Raw genomic sequence first — 27,380 nt, 5'->3', positions numbered from 1 at the left:
CCAACCCCATCTCTTCACCTCCTACATCAATATCCTTATCAGAATAAGAGTTCCCAAATAAGAAATCACAGAGCCTTCCCCCTTGCACAAAGCCAAACCATCAGAAGATTTCTTAACTTCCCTAAACCTTCTATTCATATTTATGTACCTTTCTTTTATGGGTCAAAACACCCTTCTTATTTCTGTCATGGGAGGATTATGGGCCCCGGTCACCCCAACAATTCTCTGGGGGGTTCAAGGAACCTTTTCCTTAAAACCTCAGGGGTTTTCCCTTGAAATCAAGTAGGCCTCTCCTTGAACACAATCAAGGACACACACACCCACCTAACGGAGATAAGCGGCACAGATTGAACTGAGCATGCTCCAGGACCATCACCCCACATTCCAGTCCTTCTAAGCATCTGGATGAGGTAATCCAGGAGAAGACCACCTGGAACCGCCCATCAGCAGACTGCTTAGACCCATCAGGACAAAGTTGACACCCACCACCAGATCTCTCATGAGGGAGTCTTCCTACCACAGTGCAACACGGGAAGACCACCAGTCCCTCACCCAATAAGAGACTCTTACCCACCCCCCATCTAAACCCTATAAAATGGCACCCCACAAGTCAGTTGGGGGGAAGCGTTTTGTTCTGGCAAAACCTTCCTCCCGGCCGGTTTCTCTTGTACCCCAATAAACCTGTTCTCTTATTCCTGATTAGGTCTTGTGTGAGAGTGTAATTCTTTACAGAGGAATCCTAAGGACCCACGTGCTTTCTCCTATCGCTTTCCCTATATCATTTCTATCACAATTTTTCCTCAAATCTTTATTATTTGTCTTTCCATACCTTCTAACCAAGTTTTTCAGACTATACAAATTTTCTATTCTTGCTTAGCCGTATTTTGGACTTTTTAGTTCTTTGAATAATTTCTTTTTATAATTTTAGAACAAACTCAATAACTTATTAAAGCCTTACCCTTTAGCTGCATAGTTAATTTAAACTCAAGTGACCTCTTGGTTTATACTAATAAAATTACCTTCTTTTCTACCTGTAAAATTTTAACTTATCCATTTCAGGGTTGGGAAAGGTGGAAGGTGGAAAGAAGAAAGAAAAATGGGAAAAAATACTCTTAATTTCCTTAAAACAAATTCTAAAGAAAATAAACCCAGACTTCCAGGGTGGAGCCAAGATAGCCAAATGAAAAAGGAGGTACAAAAGCTCTCTGATGAAAATAATTGCCTAAGAATTAGGATTGAACATTGAGTTTATGAGAAACCAAGACACAATAAAGCAAATACAAACAAATAATAATAAATACAAATAAATACATAAATACAAATAAATACAAATAAAATGGAGGGAAATGTGAAATATCTTCTGGGAAAAACTGCTGACCTGGAAAATAGGTTAAGGAGAGATAATTTGAAAATTATTGGTCTACCTGAAAACCATGATCAAGGAAAGAGCTTAGATATCATCTTCCAAGATATTCTCAGGGAAAATTGCCCTGAAATTCTAGACAGAAGGTAAAATAGAAATTGAAAGAATCCACCAATCACCTCCAAAAAGAGATCCCAAAAGGAAAACTCCCAGGAATATTCTAGCCAAATTCCAGAGCTCTCAGCTGAAGGAGAAAACATTGAGTGGAGTAATCTCTCTAACCCTGCGGGAAAATAGGAGGGGAAGGGGATAAAGAGAGAGAAGCAAAAGAAGGAAGGGCAGATTGGGGGAGGGGACAGACAGAAGCAAATCCCTTTGGATGAGGGATAGGATTAAAGAAGAGGGATAATAGAATCAATATCATGGGGAAGGGAATAGGATGGAAGGGAAACAGTCAACAATAGTAATAATGAAAAAGAGAAAAGGAGGAAAAATTGTACAAAAATATTTATAGCAACTCTATGTTGTGGCCAAGAATTGAGAATCAAGGGAATGTCCATCAATTGAGGAATGATGGAAGAAGCTGTGGTGTATGATTGTGGTGGCATGGTCTTGTGCTATGGGAAATACTAAACAGGATGATCCCAGAAAAACCTGGAAATACTCATGAACGGATGTATAGCAAAGTGAGCAGCACTGAGAGGACATTGTCCATAGTGACAGCAGTATTGTTCAATGAACAATTGTGAGAAAATGAACGCAATCATTTGCTGGCATATATTTTCAATATTTGCAGAGGCATTCAAACTACAATATAGGAATGCTTAGCGAGAATTTACATTTTAATTCCAAATTCAGTTTCTGAGTATTTCACAATGTAAAGATATTCTACAGTCAGACTCTGCCCTTCCCCCACTTTCCCAGCCTGTACACAGCTCAGGAAGGCAAAGGAATCTTAGAATTAGGTTTATCAATTACAACCCAAACTTTCCATCCATACACACAAGTACAACTTGTGATAGACACATAAATGCGCATAAGATGCATATAAGGCACACAAAACAAACCAACAACTATGAGATAATGCTCCCAATATTAAAGGTTACTTCTTCCTGTCTACCTTGAAATTTTCAGAGAGGCCATTCTATCTATCCCATACAAATACATATAGTTTAAGAAGTTATTATTTCCCTTTTTATCAATCATATTCTAAATAAACTTTGTTTTATAATCAATCATACAGTGGGCAAATGCCATTTAAAAGTTCTTCTAAACAGTGCTGAAAAATTGTAATCTTCACCTAGCCTATAGATTTTTAAGTTAAATTTAAAGTGTGCATTTGACTAAAATTCCAGATGTTTAACCATGGTCTATGGAATTTAAGACCAAGATTAGAAAAAGCAAATGGGGAGGGGGGAGACAACCAGAGACCTATTTCAACTCTCCTACAGAGATAACCAAGACACAATATTGAAACATTTATCCTTTTTCCAGAATACTAAAAGAAAAATTTACCTATTCTTCCAACTTTTGGGGCCAAATTTAGAGAGTTAATTGGGTGTCTTGCCATAATATTGGGGTTCAGAAAATAATGAGGGACCTCTAGGTCCAATATTTCCTCCCCTCCAAACTGCCTTTTTTGATATTTCTCCCAGGCCAAAAAGAAAGGAGCTTAACAGTTCCTTTTCCACAAACAAATGAGGTTTTATTAATGGGAATAAAATACACAACAAAGGTGAAATTAATAAAGTTGAAGACAAGGGAATAGGGAAAAAGAAAAATGGATAATCTCCCTGACTCTAACAAAGCCTATACAATCCCCAAACTTGCTTCCAGCTCAGGTAATTTAACTCACCACCTGGGGCCCATAGCTTCAATAGGAAACAGCTAAGCAGCCAGGGCCCACAGGACAAACCGCAAGGAAAAAAACTTTCTCTCTCATCCTGTCCTATTTGACAAACAGAGATTTCAAATGGCTAAAACATATTTAAGATCAATAAGTCCAGTTAATCAGAAAAAACTTAAATAATAAAAAAAGGATTTTAAAATTCCAAGATGCAAATAATGTTTCAAAAAGATTTTTTTAGACTATTTGAATTTGAAAGTGAAAGAAAAGCAATTCTTTAGAAGGAAGAAATATCTAAATGGCTAAATATATTTGGGAGAGTAACAGATTCAGGAAAAGGAAAGGATATTCAACTGAATAAGTGTTGCTTAGGCTAATGCCTAAAGTATCACATGAATGGATCAATATTTTTCTTAGAGGATTCATGGTTAACTCTGAGGGAAGTTGCTCAAATAGAGAAGAAAGTTAAGTGATATAAAGAAATTGGTAAAATACTCCCATCTCAAGGGGGAATTATTCTTTGTGGTCCTTTGACTCTGGGAGAAAAAGAGAAGCATAAAAAAAAATATAAAAATCACAGGAGAGGGGCAGCTAGGTGGCGCAGTGGATAGAGCACCGGCCCTGGAGCCAGGAGTACCTGAGTTCAAATCCGGCCTCAGACACTTAACACTTACTAGCTGTGTGACCCTGGGCAAGTCACTTAACCCCAATTGCCTCACTAAAAAAAAAAAATCACAGGAGAAACAGATAAAGTTGAAAAGAAAAAGACTATGTGAAAAAACCCTGAGAACTCATTTACTGCCATGCCATTCAAATTACCAAATGAATAATTTATATATTTAGAAAAAATACTAACATAACTTATTTGTAGGATCAAATAGTCAAATATTCTCAGTGAGAGGCAAGGGAACAAAAGAAGTCAAAAATGAGAAAATCTCAGACAAATCCTACAAGGCACTAATCATCAAAAATGTTTGGCTCTATTTAAAAATAGGAAAAAAGAAGTTACTCTGAAGAAGAGATTATGTATACATGAAAAAGAATAAAGAAACTACTGGTATAATGGTGTTCAGTCTAATGACTGTAGCTTTTTTATTAAAGATTCAGTATTTGGCCATAACCGTTAGGATAACTGGAATAAATTCTGATAAAAGCTAGGTATGGTTGGATAAATTAAAATATATGAATGGTCTCAAAAATGCAAAGTAATAACAATATGACATAAAACTCCAAAGCACAGATAAGAGTAGAAATACAAATTACAACCATCCTGAGGTATAAAATGGCACCCAGAAAATTAAAAAAGGTAGAAGATGTGAAGAATTAATATTGGAGGGAAAGTAAAATACTGTTGGTGAAACAGGAAAGCAGTACAAACATTTTGGAGAACAATTTAGAATTACATAAAGTTACTAAAATAGTGATATCTTTTGACCCAGAGAGTCCACCATTGTCTACCTGAAAACCATGATCAAGGAAAGAGATTAGACACCATCTTCCAAGCTATTTTCAGGGAGAATTGCCCTGAAATTCTAGAAGAAGCTAAAATAGAATTGAAAGAATCCAGTGATCACCTCCAGAAAGAGATCCCCAAAGGAAAACTCCTAGGAATATTATAGCCAAATTCCAGAGCTCTCAGGTCAAGGAGAAAACATTGCAAGCTACCAAAAAGAAAGAATTCAAGGGACAGCTAGATGGTGCAGTGGATAGAGCACTGACCCTGGATTCAGGAGGACCTGAAGTCAAATCTGGTCTCAGAAACTTAACAATTACTAGCTGTGTGACCCTGGGCAAGTTATTTAACCCCAATTGCCTCACAAAAAAAAAAAAAGAAAAAAGAAAAAAAAAGAAAGAATAAAAAAGTGAAAGAATTCAAGTACTTTGGAGCCCCAGTCAGGATAGCACAAGATCTAGCAGCTTCTACATTAAAGGACTGGAGGGCTTGGTATATGATATTCCAGAGGGCAAAGGAATTGAGATTATGACCAAGAATCTCCTACCCAGCAATACTCATCTTAATCTTTCAGAGGAAAAAAATGGGACTTTAATGAAAAGGAGGACTTTCAGATATTTGTGATGAAAAAACCTGAACAGAATGGCAAATTTGACTTTTCCAAATACAAGACCCTAGAGAACTAAAAAAAAATGGAGTTGGGGGACATGCCAGGGTTCATACAGTGGGTGACTCTCTGGTGTCTGAGGCCGAGATTTGGCTGGGATACCCTTGGGTCCAGGGGTGATGCTTTGTCCACTGTGTCTCCTAGCTGCCCCATGATGACATATGACATATTAAATTGGGGGGTGAGGGTAATGCACTGGGAGAGGAAGAAGGACAGAGGTGAAATCCTACATGAAAGAAATAGGAAAAGCCTTATGGAGTGGGGGAAGAGATGGGAGAAGAACAGGGCAGTAAATGAATTTTACACTTATCAGAAAAGGCTCAAAGACCTTAAACTCATCAGAGTTGCCTCAAGGAGGGATTAACACACACACCCAATTGGGTGGAGTAATCTATTTAATCTGGGCAGTAAATGAGCCTAACACTCATCAGAATTGGCTCAAAGACCTCAATCTCATTAGAATTGGCTCAAGGAGGGAATAATGGACACACTCAATTGGGTGGAGTAATCTCTCCAACCCTGAAGGAAAATAGGAGGGGAAGGGGATAAAGAGAGAGGGGCAAAAGAAGGAAGGGCAGACTGAGGGAGGGGATAGACAGAAGCAAATCTCTATTGAAGAGTGATAGGATGAAATAAGAGGGATAATAGAATCAATATTATGAGGAAGGCAATAGAATGGAAGGGAAACAGGCAGTAATAGTAATCATGAAAAAGAGAAAAGTGGGGAAATTGTACAAAAAATATTTATAGCAACTCTTTGTGGACACTAAGAATTGAGAATCAAGGGAATGTCAATCAATTGAGGAATGATGGAAGAAGCTGTGCTAGATGAATGTGGTGGAATGTTCTTGTGCTATAAGAAATGACAAACAGGATGATCCCAGAAAAACCTGGAAAGACTAATGAACATTGATGTATAGTGAAGTGTGCAGAGCTGGGAGTACATTGAGCATAGTGACAGCAGTATTGCTCAATGAGCAATTGTGAATGACTTAACTACTCTCAGCAATGCAATGATCCAAGACAATCCCAAGGAGCTAATGAGGAAGCTTACTATCCACCCCCAAAGAAAGAACTGATAAAAAGAACACTTGTGGATATATATAATGGTTGCAATCTTGTGGAGGGGGGAGGAAAGGGAGGGAGGGAAAGAGAAAAATTTGGAACTCTAAATTGTATGAAAATGAATGTTGAAAACTACCCTTACATGTAACTGGAAAAAATAAAATAAATGTTTGTTGCTAAAAAAAAAAAAAAGAAAGAAAAAAAGAAAACATTTTGTGTTTTCTTGTGAAAAATAATTTTTTGGATTGCAAGGAAAAACAAAAAAAGCCCCTATTGCAAAACACTTGATAGTCTACTTAGGACCTCCAGATAATCAGCAGAGAAACTTAGAAGTTTTGCATTTTTATTAAAAATAAGATATAAAATAAGTAAAGAAAAGTAAACATTTTAATATTGAAATAAAAAATAGGAAGAAATAATAGAAAAATCAAGACCATTCAATATAGCTTATAAAACATATGATACTTTTAAGTTAACCTAAGAACACACATTTTGGCCCTATATAGCTAAACCTGGAAATATTCTTTGCAGAGAAAAATGAAGAAAAACAATTAAAAATATATTTATTATTCCACATCAATTCTTGTCATGACAATAAAGGACTTTACCATTGAGAATAAATAATACATTTAGTGACATAAAAATTAAACTAGCAAGAGGTTGCATTTTAGAAAGGGCCAAAATGAAACAATATTTGCTTAGAGAGAAAAAATTATCTTGAATCACAAGGCAATAAAAAGCAGAAATGAAGCGAATCTAATGCAAGATTTCAAGCTATTTTAAGAACTAACCACCACTATATTTCCTTCATATTGGTTAAAATCTGAAAAAGAGATAAAGGACACCACCAAAATAAGCAAGTTGCAGAAACAAATGAATAAAATGGACTATTGTTCAATATACCAAAGAATATGAACATCAGGGAAAGAATTGTTTATTCAATGACAAGAACTGTTTCATAATATGGAAGGAAGTTAGGCAGAAATTTGTTTTAAACTTACATAAAATAACATGTGTGTCTATAAGGGCCAAATGCATATGTCACAAATATAAAAATAATGAAAGGAAAAAAGGAAGGAAGGAAGGAAAGAAGGCAAAAAGAAAGAACAAAGAAAAGAAAGAAAAATAAGAAAAGTACTTTTCATTTGTGAGAATGCCAACATTTTTAGTATTCAAAATGTAAAATATTTTGAATGAACAAATTCAATATAACTAGAATAAGAAGACAAATTGTAGAGTAGGAAAATATTTTTAATATCTATGTCTGATAATCTGATCTCCAAGTCATGTGTGAGATGAGATCAATAGATGACCAAGAATATTGCCCAACATGTGGGAATAAGTGACTAAGGAAACGGAGAAGTGGTTTCTCTTTTTAAAAAAATACATATTTGTACCTTTTGTTTGTGTAGCAATTCAATTTCCAAATAACCCTTAAACTTCCCATGCTCAAAATGGAATCCCTTTTAACAGAATCAGAAAGAAAAATGAGAAAATATTAGTTCAGTAAAAATAAACAAAAACCAATTCTCTGAGAACATACAATTCATTATTTTTCCAAATGGATTTCAAATAATTTACAACCATTTTAAAGATTGTTTGAAATCATTAATTAGAAAATGAATGTAAATGAAAACTCAGACATTTAGCCTTATCACTCTCAAACCATCATAGTCAAGATGGACAGAGTCCATTTTTGAGGGATAATAGGCCACACTGAATAGAGTGCTATGGCCTGGAGAGAGGAAGACACATCTTCTGGAGTTTAAATCTGGCCTCAGTCACTTATTAGCTGTGTGACCCAGTCCAAGTCTTGAACCCTATTTTCCTCAGATCTTCATCTGTGAAATGAGCTGGAGAAGGAAATGGCAAACCAATTCAGTGTCTTTGCCAAGAAAACTCCAAATGGTATCACAGAGTCAGACACTAGAGAAAAAACTAAACAACAATAACAATGGGAAAACAGACACAAGTATACATTCTTGGTCAGGCTATGTATAGGTCAACATATGTGTCACCACTATGTGGAACTAAGGAAGAGTAGTTAATAACTTATTTATATACTTTTTCATAATTTCACAATTTTGCAAATAGGTTAAGGAGGTTAAAATCAGAGGGAAAAATCACACATATAGATAGATATTAATAAAATTGCTTTTAATAGTAGAAACCAAGACTTGAAATGGCATGAATGTCCATCTACCAGAGGATGGCTGAACAAATGATGATCTTATAAATATAATGAACTACATACTGAATCATCGGAAATAAAGAATATGATGACTTCAGAGAAACAGAGGAAAGTAACTTTGACCTAATGTAGAGTGAAATAAGGTGAACTAGAAGAACAATATACATGGTGACTACAATAATGGAAATAAAAATCCCAACAATGACATTGGTAATGAACAATCTCAGTCCTAGATAATCAATGCTGAATCACTTCTCCCTCAATAGAGAGTAATAGGTAAAGGTTTGCACCCTGGCTCTTCTGCCTACTCTCAGACCATGGACAAGTCACTTTATCTCCTTGGCTTCTTGATCTTTATCCAGAAAATAAGGAGGTTGGATTATGTGGCCTCTAAAATCCCTTCTCACTCTAAATCTGTGAAACTAGATCCTATGACATGATGAGTATGGGAAGGGAATGGGCTTCAGGAAGCAGAGATGGGATATCAAAAAGAAACGACCAAGGGAAATCCTATAGACCTGAAGAAGAATTTCATGATGGCAGGGATTTGGTGAGCAGAGTATTTGGAACAAGGCAGGAGAGACACAAAAGCTTTAGGGAAGAATAGGTCTTGAATATCAAGTATGTAGCCAAAAGTTAATTTAGCAAAGTGTTGGAATGTATCATTTAAGATACTGGTGAAGAAGGAATGATGAAGAGGGACATGGTACCTTGGTCCCATAAAAGCTGGTATCTTCAGGTGACCCAAGAATATGGCTGCTAATGGTTATGCAACTTCTAGCAAGAGGGGATGGGGTAAGGGCTTGCCTGCACAATTATGGTATCTAGTGATTTCATTTCTATTATTTTATCCTTCTTTTGTACATTGACCTCTCTGGCTCATTCCTGGCAGTGGAAGAAAGCTGGTGAAAGGACCTGAGTCAATGACATTTGAATAACTTGTGCAACACAGGATATCACAATACCGTCAAGGAGTCTAGATTTCTGTATGGGAGAGAAACCACAGGATGGAAGACAGCCCATCATTATAATCACAACATTATCTTTGTGGTTTCCTGGCTAGGTGACTTCAGAGGCTTGGGCTAAGTTATATCTGGTTGTGACTTTTTGGGCAGGAGTTTTGCCAGCCCTCAAACTCAGTTCAACCAAAACTTAGGGATGGGTGTGATCTGGACATAGACGATGCCTTTATACAAGGGATTGTGTGTGAAGTTTCAAAGGGGACATTGTTCTCTGAGGTCTTTATAAGAGCAGTAGCCCTGGGTCCAGGCAGCACAGGTATCATCGCTACCATGGCTGCTACCAAGCTGCTACTGCTCCTTTTCTCAGTGGCCCTGTTGGGCCTGAGCTCAGCTCAATTTGCAAATGAGGGTAAGTGGGGACACAGAGACACTCTGATCATGTTAGGAGGTTGTTGGGTGGAAGGGTATCAGGGTATGTAATTCAAGTAAAATTGTTTGACGTTAGCCATGCTCAGTATAATTCAATTTTGTCTTCTCACAGTTAGAGAAATAGGAGGTAGTAATTCTTATTTTCCATGTTCTGATGAATCCTCAAATCTCTTCTCAGCCCTGGGTTGGAAGCCAAACCCAACCTATTCTTTAAACTCTAATTATTCTTTTTCCTAGGTGTCTATGCTCCTTGCTCTTCCTCATGCCCAGCATTCCTTTTTCCTTTTGGTTAACTTGTTGCTTCCCCCATATACAACCCATTTGCTACTTTTTATAATTCATAGCTCCTGTTACAATTCTGTTTCTGTCAGCTCCTTATGGGGAAGCTATCTTGATTTCTTGCTGTACCCCCTCTTCAGAAGTTCCCTTCACCTAAGAAAGTATCATTTCATTTTAACACGTTTTGCATTTTCTATATGCAGGCTGTTTTCCCAAATAGAATTCAAATTCCTCAGCATCAGGAACTGTTTCTTCCTCCTTTGTACACGCAGTACCTAAAAAGTGACTGACACATAAAAAGAACTGGATAGATTCTTAATGAATTGACCAGAATAGAACTGAATTATCTGGGACCCAATATTCATAAGAAAACAAAAATGGTACAGATGATCTTTCTGCAATGCTACTGCTCAGGCAGAGACAAAACCATCCACCAAAGAGTTGTGAATTCTTCTCCAGCCATTAGGCCCTTTGCTCTTGGTCAAGATGTTTTCATAATGACTTTTTCTTTAGAATACCAATAATCAATCAACAAGCATTTATTGCTGGGCATTCAAACAAAATGGGTAGAATAAAATCAGTCAAGCAGTTTCTGCCTCCATGGAGCTAAAATTCAAACCAGAGATGATACAACAATGATTAGTGATTTTTTGTTCATTAAAAAGGGGTCCTCATGCTCAAAACTGTTCAAGAATTTGTAAACACTCCAATATTGGGCATCCTGTAGAAGAAAATTTGAAGTTCTGGAATGGAATTTTATTATTTTTTTTATCAGATGTGTTTGCATTATACAGAGTTAGTCTAAGCAGGGGAACATGATAATGTCCAACATATGGGATCCCAGTACTTCTGTTACTGTCCTTTGTTAACCGATTCATATATGGCTGTAATAAAGGGATGGAACTGTATTTCAGTAGGGAACCAATCTCAAACTCCTTCTTGCAAGGCAGATCTATTGGTATGTGCTCAACAACTGTTTTCTTGGAGTCCCGAGGAAGTAAGCAATTAGTTGCCCATGTTCCTGTGGCCAATAGGTGCCCAAGGTGGAATCTGAACTCAGGACATTTTGACTTTAAGGCTGGTTTTCTATCTGCTATGCCATTTTCCCTCTAAGTGAGATTTAACCTCACCCTTTTACAGATGAAGAAACTTGGGGTCAGAGAGGTTAAATGACTCTCCCACTGGCATAGCTGGCCTGTATTTTGAAAGCTATGACATGAACCCCAATCCCTTTATTCTAAGTCTGGTATTCTAGGGAAAGTCATGCTGGGGTAATAGAAAAGTATTTGGAATCCAAAGACCTGCATTAAAATTTTGCCTTTGCCAATGAGACCTTGCATAACTCATAGTGCCAGGAACATGGCTGAGGATTTAAGAAAGTTTCTTGACTCGACAATCTTCCTTGAATTCCTTTGGTCTTCTCATTAGAAAATGAAAGATTTCTATTAGGTGATCTCTAAGGTATCCTCCAGTTGTAAGTTCCATGATCCTAAATCTTATGTGAAAAACAAATATTCTGATAGGCAAAATGTCTTCTTTACATGAGGATGTTTAGCTCTCTGGAAATCCTAACACTGTGTGGAAAAGAGATGATTTTCTTCCCTTTGATATGTGAGCTGTACAACCCAAGAATGTCTTATCCATATTTAAGTTCATATTCCCTCATTGTGAGGAAAAAGAAAGCAAAACCTGAAGAAGTTTAAAAGTTCTTCATTCATTGTTATTTTGTGTTTTCTCCATAGAGAACCAGGAAGAAAACTCTGCTCAGAGTGCAGGTAAGACTGCTGGGTAGGAAACATGCTGACGTGCATCTGGATTTTATTTTAATTTTTCCATTGAAATGGTCTCGTTATGCATCCCAACATAGGACCTTAAAGCAGGACCTTACAAGCATTTTCATAGCATAAATTGGGGTTGGGAGATCGAGTTGTGCTTGAGCCCCTCCAAACCTTTAAGGATTCTGTCACTCAGAGCTGCAGCTATTTTGAATGCATTCCATGTCAAGGGATAAAGCAATTCATTAGAAATTCTGTGCCACAATTCAAAAACAAACAAACAAACAGACAAACAAACGACAACAACAACAACAACAACAACAACAACAACAAAAACAAACCAAAAAGAGCCAACACTTCTCCTGTCCCCAAATAATTCTTGGAACCTTACTTTGTTCATTTGCACCCTGTTTAATAGCTAGAATGTAAAAGGTTCAATTCATGACTATAATGAATCTTTAGGACACAGGCTATCAATTTTTAAATCCATTCTTTGCTCCTGATTTTCTCATTCTCTCCTCCCATTTCATCCACCCCTTCCATGACCCATAAGACTCCTCTCACTCTAGAGCACCATTTAATTACCCCAAGTTCTAAAAATTTAATGGGACCAAATCTTGTTTAAACTATTGGCCAAAAGGCCCCATTGAGGTATTTTCCTTTGGACCAGTCAGTTATAGGAAGTGGCACATTTTAGGCACTTGAAAAATATTGAATGATGGACACAGTTCATAATAAAGGCAAAAGCATATGATATAAATAAAATACTTTAATAGTAACATGAGGCTCAACAATATAGTTTCTTACACATAATCTAAATAGAACAATGGAAAATATATGAGAAATATGTAGGAGTCATGCATACTTAGAGAATATGTGGGCATCCACAAATGAGGGAATGCATATGTGAGAAACCCATGGGACCAAGATACACATGGAGCAGAAAACTCATGTTTTTGGCACAGCAAGCTGCCAATGTCTTCTGCTCCTGTCCTTAAGTGAGTCTAGGCCTGTTTTGTCCCAATCACTTACATACTCATCCATCATGTAAGGCTTAATTTCAAACTGAAAAAGCCCAGATGTCTTACTTAGATCCTTATCAGACATCTACCAGGTAAACCAGGATCACCCTCATTCAATGCTATTGGGAAGGTATTAAGGGCTCCATCCTTTCAAAAGTTAGCCTATGGACACAAACCATGCTGTCTGCATGCACTGCCTATCAGGGCTCTTCCTTTATCTCACGTTTCTATACCTGTGCTTTCTCCTGTCAGAAGATGCCCAAAGTTCAGAAGATTCATTAGCCCCCCAAGCACCAAATGACTCCCAGGAGCAAGGTGAGAAACAAGGTCAAAAACCAGGAGGTGGTCAGCAAGGAGGTCATCCAGGTGGTCAGCAAGGAGGTCGTCCAGGTGGCCCTCAGGGAGGTCAGCCAGGTGGCCAGCAAGGAGGTCAGCCAGGAGGCCCTCAAGGAGGTCAGCCAGGAAGCCAGCAAGGAGGTAAGCCAGGAGGCCCTCAGGGAGGTCAGCCAGGAGGCCAGCAAGGAGGTAAGCCAGGAGGCCCTCAAGGAGGTCAGCCAGGAGGCCAGCAAGGAGGTCGTCCAGGTGGCCCTCAAGGTGGACAACCAGGAGGCCAGCAAGGAGGTCAACCAGGAGGCCAGCAAGGAGGTCAACCAGGAGGCCAGCAAGGAGGTCAACCAGGAGGCCCTCAAGGAGGTCAACCAGGAGGCCAGCAAGGAGGTCAACCAGGAGGCCAGCAAGGAGGTCAACCAGGAGGCCAGCAAGGAGGTCGTCCAGGAGGCCCTCAAGGAGGTCAACCAGGAGGCCAGCAAGGAAGTCGTCCAGGAGGCCCTCAAGGAGGTCAACCAGGAGGCCAGCAAGGAGGTCAACCAGGAGGCCAGCAAGGAGGTCATCCAGGAGGCCAGCAAGGAGGTCGTCCAGGAGGCCAGCAAGGAGGTCAACCAGGAGGCCAGCAAGGTGGTCAGCCAGGTGGCCAGCAAGGTGGCCAGTAAGGAGGTCTTTCATATCCTCTACCACAAAGGTAGTTCACTTTTATTCTCAGTGAACCAAAGTCCATTTTTCAATATGTACTGGCTGTCAACTCACATTACATAAGCCCCCAAATTTCTTTATACCATGTTTCCCTTTTCCATTAGTCTGACACTTTCCACTCTTCTTTTCTTCCACCTATTTGCTCACCATTTCTTCTTTCTGAACCTTTCTCCCTACTAGACAAAGAAACATTGAAGGAGACAGAGACATAAGGAGAAGGAAGGAAAGAGACAGACATTGAGAGAAAGATAGACAGAGAGATAGAAACAGACAGAAAGGGACAGAGAGAAATATAGAGAGAGCTCAAACTTTCTCCTATCCTTTTCTCTCTCTCCTTTATGCTACTCATTGCTATCCCTGCCCAGAATCTTTCCAAATTTTATTTTGTTTTCTTCTTTAAAATATATTAATGTATGACTTTCTCATTGCCATTGCCATTGCCATTAGCCGAGGCAACAGATCAGTCACAGTTCATCTTCTCTATGCCTCTTTGTTTTTCTTGTTTCAGTGCATGAAATGGAAGATGGAGGTTAGAGAAGCACCCTTGATGTCCTTGAATGGATCCGAATATTGGGACATTACAAATCTCTTGATCTTCTCCATTACTGTCTTTACAACACCAATAAATACAGTAGTAATCAAATATTGACTCCTGCTCCACTTTATGGCATTTTGTGTCAGTCAACTTTCAGCATACCAGGTGTTAGATATAGGGACAGTTCTATGCTCCCAAGCTATTTGGTGCTTGGCTCATTCCAGATTATTCTGTGCATGCACATCCCTGATTTGGAATTAGCAGCATAGTCCTGAGTCCCTACACTGCACCTTGCTTCAGACTGGAAGGGAATCACCCACAAAAGAAATATTTTTGAGCCCCTATGAAGTGCATAGTACTTAAAGGATAAAAAGAAGTAGCATGTTAAGAGTTCTTCAATCTTCTGTGCCATCTTCAATCATTTCCTTGGAATTATAGGGTCTGATTTTCTCTCTTTTCCTATTTTTGCTAGAGCAAAGACCTATTATGTGCCAGAGACTGTGGTAAGCACCTACATATAGAGACAGGCAGAAAACAAAGAACGAAACCAAAAAACAAAACAAAACAAAAAATAGGCAATGTGCTCTCAGGGAGCTCACAGTCTAAAGGTGGAGACAGCATTCAAAACAACTACATTCAGATGACTATGTACATTGGCCCTGTGGGGCCAAGTAAAGGAGGTCTCAAAGAGAAGGTACTAAGGATAAAGAGAGCTGAAAAGGGCTCATGTAGAAAGTAATGTTTCAGCAGATAGTTAAAGGAAATCAGGAGGTAAGGGTGAGGAGGGACAGAGGTCCAGGAAAGGGGATCAGCCATGAAAAATGCTCAGAGTTGGAACATGGAAAGTTGTGTATAAGAAACAATCATTCCTGGATCACACAGTACATGAGGGAAATAAACGATAAACAAAGTGAAAAAGTAAAAAGTGGTCAGGTTATGAAGAGCGTTAAGAACCAAAGAAAGGATTTCCTATTGCATCCTGGAATTAAGAAGGAATGACTGGGGTTTGTTGACTGAGTAGGTGACATAGTCACACCTTTGCTTTAGGAAGATCAGTTGGCCAGCTGAGTGAAGGATGGATTGGAGTAGAGAGACACTGTCCCTTTATATTGGAACAAATATAACATAATGAGGATCTTACACATCACTTATTTAGAACGGAAAAAGGCTTTATATCCTACATTTTCCTTATGCCAATGAGGAGAATGAAATGTAGAGAGATATGATGACTAACCCAAAGTCAAGCAGTTGTGAAATAGCAGAATCAGCATCTAAAACCAAGTCCTCTCTCTACTCCTGCAATAGATGAGAGGTACAGAAATAGGCGTTTAATAAGTGTGTGTTAATTATTTGATACATGGTAGCAGTAGAGATGCCCAGATGGTCATAGACAACAAAATAAAAAGAAAATCCAGGAATAAAATCCATGGCCTTCACGGAATACAAATGGATGGAATAGAAAGGCACCAAAATGCAGCTATCAATCAGGAATAGTTGATCTTCATATAAGGAGTTGGATCTTGGCTTCATAGGTACCATAGAGACTCTGTGGGAGATGGTACATGGGGTGGTGGCAAAGGTATTCATGTAGGACACACATGTAGTTAGGGCAACTCAGACTCCTATGAGAGCTGTATCCCATCTGGAACCCTTCTTTGTTTCAGGTAAGGGAAGCTCTGCCACAAGATGCTCAAGTTGACTATTGTGGTATCATTTGCTGATTCTCTTCTGTCATTGTCCTCTGTTGGGGTCTTTACCGGGTAGCTTCCTTTGGGTCCTCTGCTACCCTCTGCCCCTACCTCCTAGCCTTCTGCTGAATTGGAACAACTTTGTGGTTTGGCCTTGCCTCTTCTGTGTAGGGATAGGCTTCACTGAGTTGAGTTAGTAGTGTATTCACTATGGAAACAGAGTGCCTGAGAGAGAGTGTGGAGGTAAGGGATTGAATCAATGCAGTGGTTTGTGGGAATAGGTTGAGGAGACAGATGGAGGGAGAAGTGGACTGAGAAACACAAAACTGTATGGCTTTGTGGCATGTAATCTGTCTCCTATCACTGACTTCATACAGAATATACCAGAATGGATAGATCAGTGAAAATCAAATTTAGTATTGTACTGTGCAACTTACTTAAATTGTGCATGTGGCTGAATTCTCACCTGGGTTATTCTTTTGGAAGGAGCATCTCCAGGATTGAGGTAGTCAAAATTGCATTCCAGGCTACAAATAAAATTTCACTAGTAAAAGTACCAACCAAAGCCAACCCACCTCAACCATAAAACACCACGGGAACAATGTGGAAGGCCATGGGAAAAAATGATTAAACATAAATGAAGCAAAACTCTACTGGATTTCTTCATCCCATCTGAGATGCCAGGATGATGTCAGTAGTTTTGCTAGTGTAGAACTATCCAGGGGAAAGGGTCTAGATGCCTACACCTCCGGTGGGGGGTTGCTTGGGGCAGCAGCACCATGACCAGGTCCACTGCGACAAAGTGACCTTAGCCTGTCAAAGCTTCTTTTCACGGGTGGAAGGATGTAAGCCTATGTGAGGGGAAGACTTCTACCTCTTCCACTCATCAACCTGTCTATGTTTAATCATTCTCAAGTTTTTTTTTCTTTTAATACTTACTTATTTGTAGTAAAGGATAAGAACAGGTACTATCAGGTCTCCTTCAGCTAGCTATAGAAATGAAATATTGCATGCACATTAAGGTCAGCTTAATATATTCATTGCATTTACTTAACTTTTATTTTGTCAGGAGACCTCTCACAAAGTGAAAGTAACTTTATAATTGTGAAAACAAAACATATCAATGAAATACATTTTTTAAATAAACCAGGTGTTTGTAAAAAGTAGGCATATACCCTCCCACTGATTTCCCACTTCCAACCTTTTCAGCATGCTAGGACCTTTCTTGCAGTTCAGTAGGATAGACCCCAAGATTCCAGGGGCACATATATCAGGTAGGACCTGAATGGAAGTTTTTCTCTTCTTTAATATAGGAAAATTTAAGCATAGTTTATAAAAACTAAATCAATAAAAAGCCATTTTTTACACAAGGCTTGTCGACATTTTTTAAAGGAACCATCTAAGGTACTCCCTAGATAGTAACCCCTTTCTCATATCTTTTCTGAATTTAATCTCCTCATTGTTAGGATATTTCTTTTGCTCCCTCTCCAATGTAACCTCCCTCTCACAGTCCCAATTTGTGTTTAGTGTATTTCTACACCAAACTATGTGTTCAAACCTTCTTTGTCCATTTCACTGAAGCAGAAGTTTTCATCAGGCAGCTATTCTCTCCCACTCTTCCAACCTGTACATCAACCCTTCTTCTCACATAATCTAATTGTGATGAATAAAAATTTCCACATGTTTGTCTGTCTTCATCTCTACAATGAGGTATTTCTTCTCTTACTGCACCTGTTTACCCTGCCCAAAGCCTTGAAACATATCCACCCTGGGGCCTCAATTTTTCTTGTGTAATTCCCTTAATACCTTGAGATAATCTTAAGATTCTGAATGGACACTTCCTTTCCATCCTCCTATTAAAATGCCATTATGACATCATCGTGTGGCTCCTTCCATTTGATGAGATAAATGTATAATTCCAAGTTTCTCTGGACACTTGTGTCTGTGTTTCAAAGTTCCTACTCAACTCTTGTCTATTATTTTATTTTATTTTTTGCCTTATTATTTTATTTTATTGGTTCTTATATTTATTTAGAATTTGATTTTCCCCCAATTACATGTCAAAATAATTTAAAAATCCATTTTTAAAATATTGTGCTCCAAATTCTCTCCCTTCCCACTTCCCATGAGCCCCCTTCCCTGCCTTTGAGAAGACAAGCAATTCAGCATAAGTTGTACTTGCGCAATCATGAAAAACCTTTGCATATTAGTTATGTTGTAAAAGAAAACAGACCAAAAAAACCTCAAGAATAATAAAGTTTAAAAAATAGGCTTCAATCTGTATTCACACACCACCAGTTGTTTTTTTTTTTAAGTGAGGCAATTGGGGTTAAGTGACTTGCCCAGGGTCACACAACTAGTAAGTGTCAAGTGTCTGAGGCTGGATTTGAACTCAGGTACTCCAGGGCCAGTGCTCTATCCACTGTGCCACCTAGCTGCCCCACACCACCAGTTCTTTCTCTGGGGATGGACAGCATTTTTCATTATAAGTGCTTCACTGCTGATCATCTTATAATCTTGCTGTTACTTGGTGCACAGTATATTTCACTTTGTATTAGATCATGTTAAGTCTTTCTAGGTTTTTCTGAAGGCCTATCATTTCTTATAGCACAATATTATTCCCTCATAATCATATGCTGCAATTTTTTAAAGCCATTTCCCAACTGATGGACATTCACTCAATTTCCAAATCTTTGTCACCAGAAAAGAGCTGCTATAAATATTTTTTTTTATATATTGGTCCTTTTCCTTTTGTTTTCTAGCTCTTTTTGATATAGACCTAGTACTGGTATTACTAGCACAGGGTATACATGGTTTTATAGCCCTTAGGACATAGTTCCAAATTGCTCTACAGAATGGTTGAATCAGTTTCCAAGTCTACCAACAGTTTATTAATGTCTCATTTCCCCGATATCACCTGCAATATTCATCATTTTCCTCTGCTGTTCTATCATCCAATTCACTTGGTATGAGGTAGTACCCCAGAATTTTTGTGACTTACATCTTTCCAATTAATAGTGAGTTAGAACATATTTTTTCACAAGGCTGTAGATTGCTTTATTATTTCATCTGAAAATTGTCCATATATTTTGATCACTATCAATTGGGGAATGTCTCTTATTTTAACAAATTTGACTCAGTTCTCTATATGTTTGAGCAATAAGGCCTTTATCAGAAAAACTTGCTTCAAATTTTTTTTCATAGTTACTATATTTCTCTCCATCCTATTCCCTCCCCACACTGTTTATTCTATTCTCTATATTCTTTCATTCTGCCCATCCTCAAAAGAGTTTTGCTTCTGAATACTTAGTCCCCCAATTGATTCTCTCTTCTATCAACCCCTACCCCTTAACTCCTTCCCCTCCTACTTTCCTGCAGAGTAAGATAACTTTCTATACCTAATTGAGTGTGTATGTCATTCCCTCTTTCAGCCAATTCTGATGAGAGTCAGGTTCACTCACTCTCCCTTACCTCACCCATTTTCCCCTCCACTCTATACTCTTTTCCTTGCTTCTTTTGTGTGAGAAAATTTGCCCTATTCCACCTTACCCTTTCCCTTTCTCCCAATGCTTTCCTCTCTCAACCCTTAATTTTATTTTTTAAAAGATATTATCCCATAACATTCAACTCACACCTGTACCCTCTGTTATATATATATATATATATATGTGTGTGTGTGTGTATGTATATATGTATATGTGTGTATATATATATATTCCTTCCAACTTCCCTCATAAGAGGAAAGTTCTTATGACGTACAAGACATAAAAAATGAAAACTTATTTCATGTGTTAGAACCAGAGCCCTGCTTTAACAAAAAGTTAAAGTCAAAAAATAGGCTGGGAAAATAAGCAAATAAAAAAAAAACTTCTGATCATATAAAGTTACTTTGATGACAAGGAAGATCAAAACATTCCCTCAAAAGATGACAAAGTTAAAGCTCCTATATTTGAAGCCTCCAAGAAAAATATGAATTTGTCTCGTCATGGAGGGACTCAAAAAGCACTTTGAAAATAAAATAAGAAAGGTGGAAGAAAAAGTTGGAAGAGAAATGAGAGTGATGCAATAAAATTATGAAAAAAAGTCAAAATCTTGGTAAAGGACACAAAAATACTGAAGAAAATAACACCTTAAAAACAGACTAGGGGGCAGCTAGGTGGCACAGTGGATAGAGTGCTGGCCCTGGAGTCAGTAGTACCTGAGTTCAAATCTGGCCTCAGACACTTAACACTTACTCGCTGTGTGACCCTGGGCAAGTCACTTAACCCTGATTGCCTCACTAAAAAACAAAAACAAAAACAAAACAAAACAAAACAAAAAACAGACTAGGCCAAATGGTAAAATAAGTACAAAGACCCTTGAAAAGCCAAATTAGCCAAATGGAAAAGGAAGTTCAAAGTGATAAGCAGGGAGATTTCAGGAAAAAAAATCTTGGAAATACTTTCATTAATTGATACTGAATGAAATAAACAGAACCAAGAGGATATTGTAGACAGTGTCAACAATACTGTGTGATGATCAACTGTGATAGACTTAGCTCTTCTCAGCAATGCAATGATCCAAGACAATGCCAAAAAGACTCATGAAGGAAAATACTCTCCACATACAGAGAAAAGAATTGCTGCTTCTTAATATAGATGTAAACTTGCTATTTGTTGTTGCTTTATTGTTGTCATTGTTTCTTCTTTCTTGTGTTTCATTTTCCCTTTCTTCTGACACTACTGTTAAACCATGACTAATGTGTAAATATGTTTTATATGATTGTAATGTATAACCAATATCAGATTGCTAGCTGGCCTTGGGAGAGTGAAGGGAAAGGAGAGTGGGAGAAAAATATGGAACTCAAAATCTTACAAAAGTAAATGTTGAAATCTATCTTTACATGTAATTTTTTTTAAAAAACAAAGTCTGTTAAAAGGAATTTTTTAAAATAAATATGCCCTTTCATTCTTATTACTGAAAAAAATGGGACTACCTGAAAGCCATGATCAAAAAAAGAGTCTAGACATCATCTTCCAATAAATTATCAAGGAAAACTTCCCTGATGTTCTAGAAACAGAAGGCAAAATAGAAATTGAAAGAATCTGCTAATCACCTTCTGAAAGAGACCCTAAAATGAAAACTCCTAGGACTGTTTTAGCCAAATTCCAGAGCTCCTAAGTCAAGGAGAAAATATTGCAAGCAACCAGGAAGAAATAATTCAAGTCCTGTCAAGCCACAAGTAGGATAACACAGGATTTAGCTGCTTCTACTTTATAGTATTGTAGGGCTTGGAATATGATATTCTGGAGGGTAGGGGAACTGGGATTTCAACCAAGAATCACCTAGAATCATTCAGAAAAACTGAATCAAATCCTTCAGGGGGAGAGAATTGGGTATTTAATGAAAGAAAGGAATTTTAGGCCTTCTTTTAGAAAGGACCTGAGCTGAATACAAAGATTAACTTTCAAAGACAAGACTCACGAGACACATAAAAAGGTAAATAGGAAAAGGAAATCATAAGGGATTTTAAAAGGTTGAACTGCTTACATTCCTAGATGGGAAGTTGATACTTGTCATAAAAACTTTCTAGTTATGAGGGCAGTTGGAAGGAGTATATTTAGACAGAGGGCACAGGTGTGAGCTGAATGTTACAGGATCATATCTTTTAAAAAATAAAATTAAGGGATGAGAGAGGAAAGCATTGGGAGAAAGGGAAGCAAGAAAAAGGTTATAGAGTGGAGGCGAAGATGAGGGGAAGTGAGCAAGAGTGAATGGCCCTTACTCTCATCAGGTTTGGCTCAAAGAGGGAATAACATACACACTCAATTGGATATAGAAAGTTATATTACCGTTCAGGAAAGTAGGAGAGGAAGGGGATAATGGCAGTGGGTGGGGGGTGGGGTGATAGAAGAGAGGGCAGATTGGGAGGGGGAGTAGTCAGAAGCAAAACACTTTTGAGGAGGGACAGAATGAAAGGAGATAAAGAATAGAATAAACAGTGTAGGGTGGGAATATGAAGGAGAGAAATAATGCAAAAGAAATTGTGAAAAAAAATTTGAAGCAAATTTTTCTGATAAAAGCTTCATTTCTCATCTATTGCCATATGAAAAAAAATACTCTACATCATTATTGATCAGAGAAATGCAAATTAAAACAACACTGATGTATGACCTCATAATTATCAGATTGGCTAATATGACAAAAATGGAAGATAATTAATGTTGGAGAAGCTGTGGAAAAATTGGAACACTAATGCATTGTTGGTGGAGCTGTGAACTGATCCAACCATTCTGGAGAGCAATTTGGAACTATGCACAAAGTATTATGGCACTGTTCATACATTTGGCCCAGTAATACCACTACTAGGTCTGTATTATAAAGAGATCATCAAAGAGGGAAAAGGACCCACGTGTACAAAAATATTTATGGCAGCTCTCTCTGTGTTGGGAATACCTATCAATTGGGGGAAGGCTAAACAAGTTGTGGTATATAAATGAAATGGAATACTAATGTGCTATAAGAAACAATGAGCAGGAGGAGTTCAGAGAAAGCTGGAAAGACTTACATTAGCTGATGCTGAGAGGAGCAGAACCAGGAGAACGTTGTACAAAGTAACAGCAGCATTGTGTGATGAATGATTTGGAAAGACTTGGTTCTTCTCAGCAATGCAACAATCCAAAACAGTTTCAAATAACTCATGATAGAAAATGTTCTCAATATCCAGAAAAAAAGAACATTGGATTATGAATGCAGACTGAACCATACTGTTTCTACTTAGGGGCTTTTCTTCCTTCTTTTTTGAGGTTTTCCCTCTATGTTCTGATTCTTCTTTCACAAGAGGACTATTGTAATACAGAAGTATGTTTAATGTGAGTGTACATATGTAACCTCTATCAGACTGCTTTCCATCTTGGGGAGGAGGGAGGGAAAGGAGGGTGGTAGAAAAATTTGGAACTAAAAATCCTATGAAAACAAACGTTGAAACTATCCTTATGTGTAACTAGAAAATAATAAAATACTTTAATTTCTTTTTTCAAAAACATCATTTCTCAACATAAAGCGAACTGCATCAAATTTATTAAAATAAGAGACATTCCCCAACTGATATATGATCAAAATATATCGATGGTTTTCAGATGAAATAATAAAGTTATCTTTAGCCATGTGAAAAATATGTTCTAACTCTATCAGTCTTAAACAAGTAAGTCACAACAATTCTCAGGTACTACTTCATACCTATTGGATTGAATAATAGGATAACAGAGAAAAATTATGAATATTGTAGGGGATGTGGGGGAAATGAGACATTAATGAACTATTGGTGGAGTTGGAAACTGAATCAACCATTCTGTACAGCAATTTGGAACTATGTCCCAAGAGCTATAAAACGATGTAGACTCTGACCTAACAATACCACTACTAGGTCTGTATCTATAATGAGATAGAAAACAAAAAGAAAAAAGTCTTCTATAAACAAAATACATGCACACACACACACATATATTTATAAATATATATTTTAATAGAATCTCTTTCCTGGTGGCAAAGAACTGGAAATTGAGTGAATGTACATCAATTGGGGAATGGCAGAACAAATTGTGGCATATGGTTATGAGGGAATACTATTGTGCTATAAGAAATGATGAGCCTTCAGAAAAACCTGGAAAGACTTACATGAGCTAATACAAAGTCAAATATACTGTGTACAAAGTAACAGCAAGATTATGAGATGATCAGCAGTGAATGACTTAGCAATGCAATGATCCAGGACAACTCTGAATCATTTATGACGAAAAATGCTATCTTTCCCTAGAGAAAGATTTGACAGTGTCTGAATACAGATTGAAGCATCATTTTTAAACTTTATTTTTAGTGAGGTTTTTTGTCTGTTTTCTTTCACATCATGAATAAAACAGAAATGGTTTTTTGTTTTTTGTTTTTGTTGAGGCAATTGGGGCCAAGTGACTTGCCCAGGGTCACACAGCTAGTAAGTGTCAAGGGTCTGAGGACGGATTTGAACTCAGGTCCTCCTGAATCCAGGGCCGGGGCTCTCTCCACTGCACCACCTACCTGCCCCAGAAATCTTTTGCATGACTACACATGTATAACTTATGTAGAATAGCTTGCCTCCCCAAAGGCGGGGGGGGGAAATGAATGTTAAAATTATTTTACATGTAATTCAGTGTATATAAAATTCTAAATAAATATGAGAAACAATAAAATAAAATAATAAGAGAAAAATAAAATAACATGAAATAAAAGACCAGATTTGAGAAAGAACTTTGAAATACAGACACAGGAGTCCAGAGAAACTTGGAAATATACATTTATTTTATCAACCCGGAGGGAGCCACATGATGATATCATAATGGCATTTTAATAGGAGGATAAAAAGGAAGTATTCTAAGTTTTTCTCAAGGTATTAAGGGCATTAAACAAGAAAAATTGAGGCCCAACAGTGGATATGTTTTGAGGGTTTGGACAGGGTACACAGGAAGAGTAAAAGAAGAAATATCTCATTGTAGAGACAAAGACAGAAAAAAATGTGGACATTTCTATTCTTTGCAATTGTATTATGTGAGAAGAAGGGTTTGTGAACATGATGGAATAGTGGGAGTGAATAGGCATCAGATGAAAACCTCTGCTTAAGTGCAATGGACAAAGTTTGGTGTAGAAATACACCAAACTCTAAGTGGGATTGGGGGGAGATGGGAGGAGAGGTTATATTGGAGAGGAAGGAAAAGAAATGTCCTAATAGTGAGGAGATTAAATTCAGAAAAGATATGAGAAAGGTGTTAATATCTAGGGAGGGCCTTAGATTGTTCTTTTAAAAATAATTTGACTGGCCTTGTATAAAAATTAGTTTTCTATTTATTTAGTTTTTATAAATTATGCTTAAGTTTTCCTACATTGGGAGACAGCTAGGTGGCATAGTGAATAAACCACCAGCCCTGGATTAAGGAGGATCTGAGTTCAAAGCCAGCCTCAGGCACTTGACAATTAATAGCTGTGTGACCCTGGGCAAGTCACTTAACCCCCATTGCCTTGCCAAAAAAACAAACAAAAAAACAAATTTCCTATATTGAAGAAGAGAACAACTTTCAGTCCAGTCCTACCTGATTCATCATCCCAGGATATATGTGCCCCTGGAATCTTGAGGTCTATGCTACTAGTCTGCAAAACTGGTCCTACCAGGCTGAAAAGGCTGCAATTGTGAAATCAGTGGGAGGGTATATACTGGTTATCTAAAAACATCTGGGTTCTTTTTAAAAATTTATTTCATTGATGTGTTTTGTTTTCACATTTAGAAACAGTTACTCTCATTTTGTGAGAGGTTAAGAGAAGTTAAGTAAATGCAATGATGTACTAAGTCCATCTGAGTACACATGCAATATTTCAATTTTATATGTAGCTAAAGGAGACCCAATAATACCTGTTCTTCACCTTTACTACAAATCAGTAATTATTACAAGAAAAAAAAAACTTGATAATGACTAAACATAGAGAAAGAGATCCATACAACAGGTGGCAGCCTTCCCCCCCCCACAGGTTTACAAGCTACCACCCCTGACAAGAAGATTTAACAGGCTGTCACATAAGGTCACGTTGTCTTAGAGGACCTGGTATTGGTACTGCTGCCCCAAACAATCCCCCCATAGGAAGTCCAGCCATTTAGGTCCTTTCTCCTGGATAGTTCTCCATTAGGAAAACTATTGACATGATCCTAGCATCTCAGCTGCGATAAAGAAATTCAGTTGAGTTTTACTTCATTTATGTTTATTCTTTGGTTTTTTTCCATGTCCTCCATTGTTTGTGTGGTTTTTTTGTTTTTGTTTTTTATGGATGAGGTGAGTTGGGTACCATTAATTGTGTCATTTTATTGGTAGCCTGGAATGTCATTTTGCTTCCAATATCAGGTCCACAGAATTTCTCAATCCTGGAGATGCTACTTCTAAAAGAGTAACCTGGGAGAGAATTCAGCTGCATGCACCATTCAGGTAAGTTGTACAGGACACAATTAGATTTGGTTTTCACTGATCTATCAATTTTGGTATAATCTGTATGAAGTGAGTGCTAGGAGACAGGACACATGCCACAAAGCCAAACAATTTTATATTTTCAGTTCATTTACCTCTGTCTCCTCAGCTTATTCCCACAAACCACTTCAATGGCTCAAATTCTTATCTCCATACTCACTCTCAGGGACTCCTTCTATATCCATGGTGAATGCACTAGTAACTCAACTTAGTTAGGTATGAGAAAATAGGTAGTTGTCTCCTCTCAATGTGGATATAACAGTAAGTCATACTTCTCCTGACCTGTTTGTAGGACAAAGGTCTCAGATCCCCTTCTCCCCTTCAGGCTAGCAAGGTCACATGGTTCAAGGAGCCCTGGTCTCAATAAGGTCCACTCCAGATTTGTGTCCATATAAGGAAGTATAAGATCCACTCCTGACTTATGCCCATACAAGAAAGAGGGGTGGGAATACTGTGTTGCCATTAGCTCATTTTTGCACGGAGAATGTAACCCTTGAGTAATCTGACAGGTGATGAAAAAGGGGAAGGTCCAATTGCATTATGGACTAGGGTATAAAAGAGGGCCTGTGAGCCCCCTTTCTGGGCACCCACTAGCTATACCCTAGGGTGCATTCTTCTCATGAGAAGAAAATTAAGAGCCTTTGCCACACCCCTGTTGAATTCCGGAGAATTATTGAGAAGAAGATGGATTTTTCCCTCACACTAGGCCTATCTCTACACAGGAGAGGCAAGGCCAAACCACAAAGTTGTTACAATTCAGCAGAAGGCTAGGAGGTAGGGGCAGAGGGTAGCAGAAGACCCAAAGGAAGCTACCCGGTAAAGACCCCAACAGAGGACAATGACAGAAGAGAATCAGCAAATGATACCACAATAGTCAACTTGAGCATCTTGTGGCAGAGCTTCCCTTACCTGAGACAAAGAAGGGTTCCAGATGGGATATAGCCCTCATAGGAGGCTGCTTTGCCCTGATTACATGTGTGCCCTATGTGAATACCTTTGCCACCACCCCCACCTCATGTACCATCTCCCACAGAGTCTCTATGGTACCTATGAAGCC

General features: G+C 38.0%; 1 protein-coding gene across 1 annotated transcript; it reads left to right on the top strand.

Annotated features, from left to right (window-relative positions):
- Window positions 1–9,877: 9,877 nt before the first annotated feature.
- LOC122747270 (circumsporozoite protein-like) lies at window positions 9,878–14,041 on the top strand. The gene is made up of 3 exons (XM_043993390.1): window positions 9,878–9,956; window positions 13,305–13,466; window positions 13,539–14,041. Exons 1-3 carry the CDS (start codon window positions 9,878–9,880, stop codon window positions 14,039–14,041), a joined length of 744 nt encoding a protein of 247 aa, XP_043849325.1.
- The last annotated feature ends 13,339 nt before the right edge of the window (window positions 14,042–27,380 follow it).

The sequence above is a fragment of the Dromiciops gliroides genome, chromosome 3 (assembly GCF_019393635.1).
Source record: "Dromiciops gliroides isolate mDroGli1 chromosome 3, mDroGli1.pri, whole genome shotgun sequence".
Classification (NCBI taxonomy): Eukaryota; Metazoa; Chordata; class Mammalia; order Microbiotheria; family Microbiotheriidae; genus Dromiciops; species Dromiciops gliroides.
Note: the sequence above shows the minus strand (reverse complement) of the source record. Positions and strands in the feature narration are given on the sequence as shown.

What these genes read in the sequence shown, in the direction of transcription:
- LOC122747270 (XM_043993390.1), top strand. Translation starts at nt 9,878, where the DNA reads ATGGCTGCTACCAAGCTGCTACTGCTCCTTTTCTCAGTGGCCCTGTTG. An exon ending in AGCTCAATTTGCAAATGAGG is followed by an intron (nt 9,957 to 13,304) that starts GTAAGTGGGGAC and finishes TTCTCCTGTCAG; the next exon opens with AAGATGCCCAAAGTTCAGAA. An exon ending in CCCTCAGGGAGGTCAGCCAG is followed by an intron (nt 13,467 to 13,538) that starts GTGGCCAGCAAG and finishes GAGGTAAGCCAG; the next exon opens with GAGGCCCTCAGGGAGGTCAG.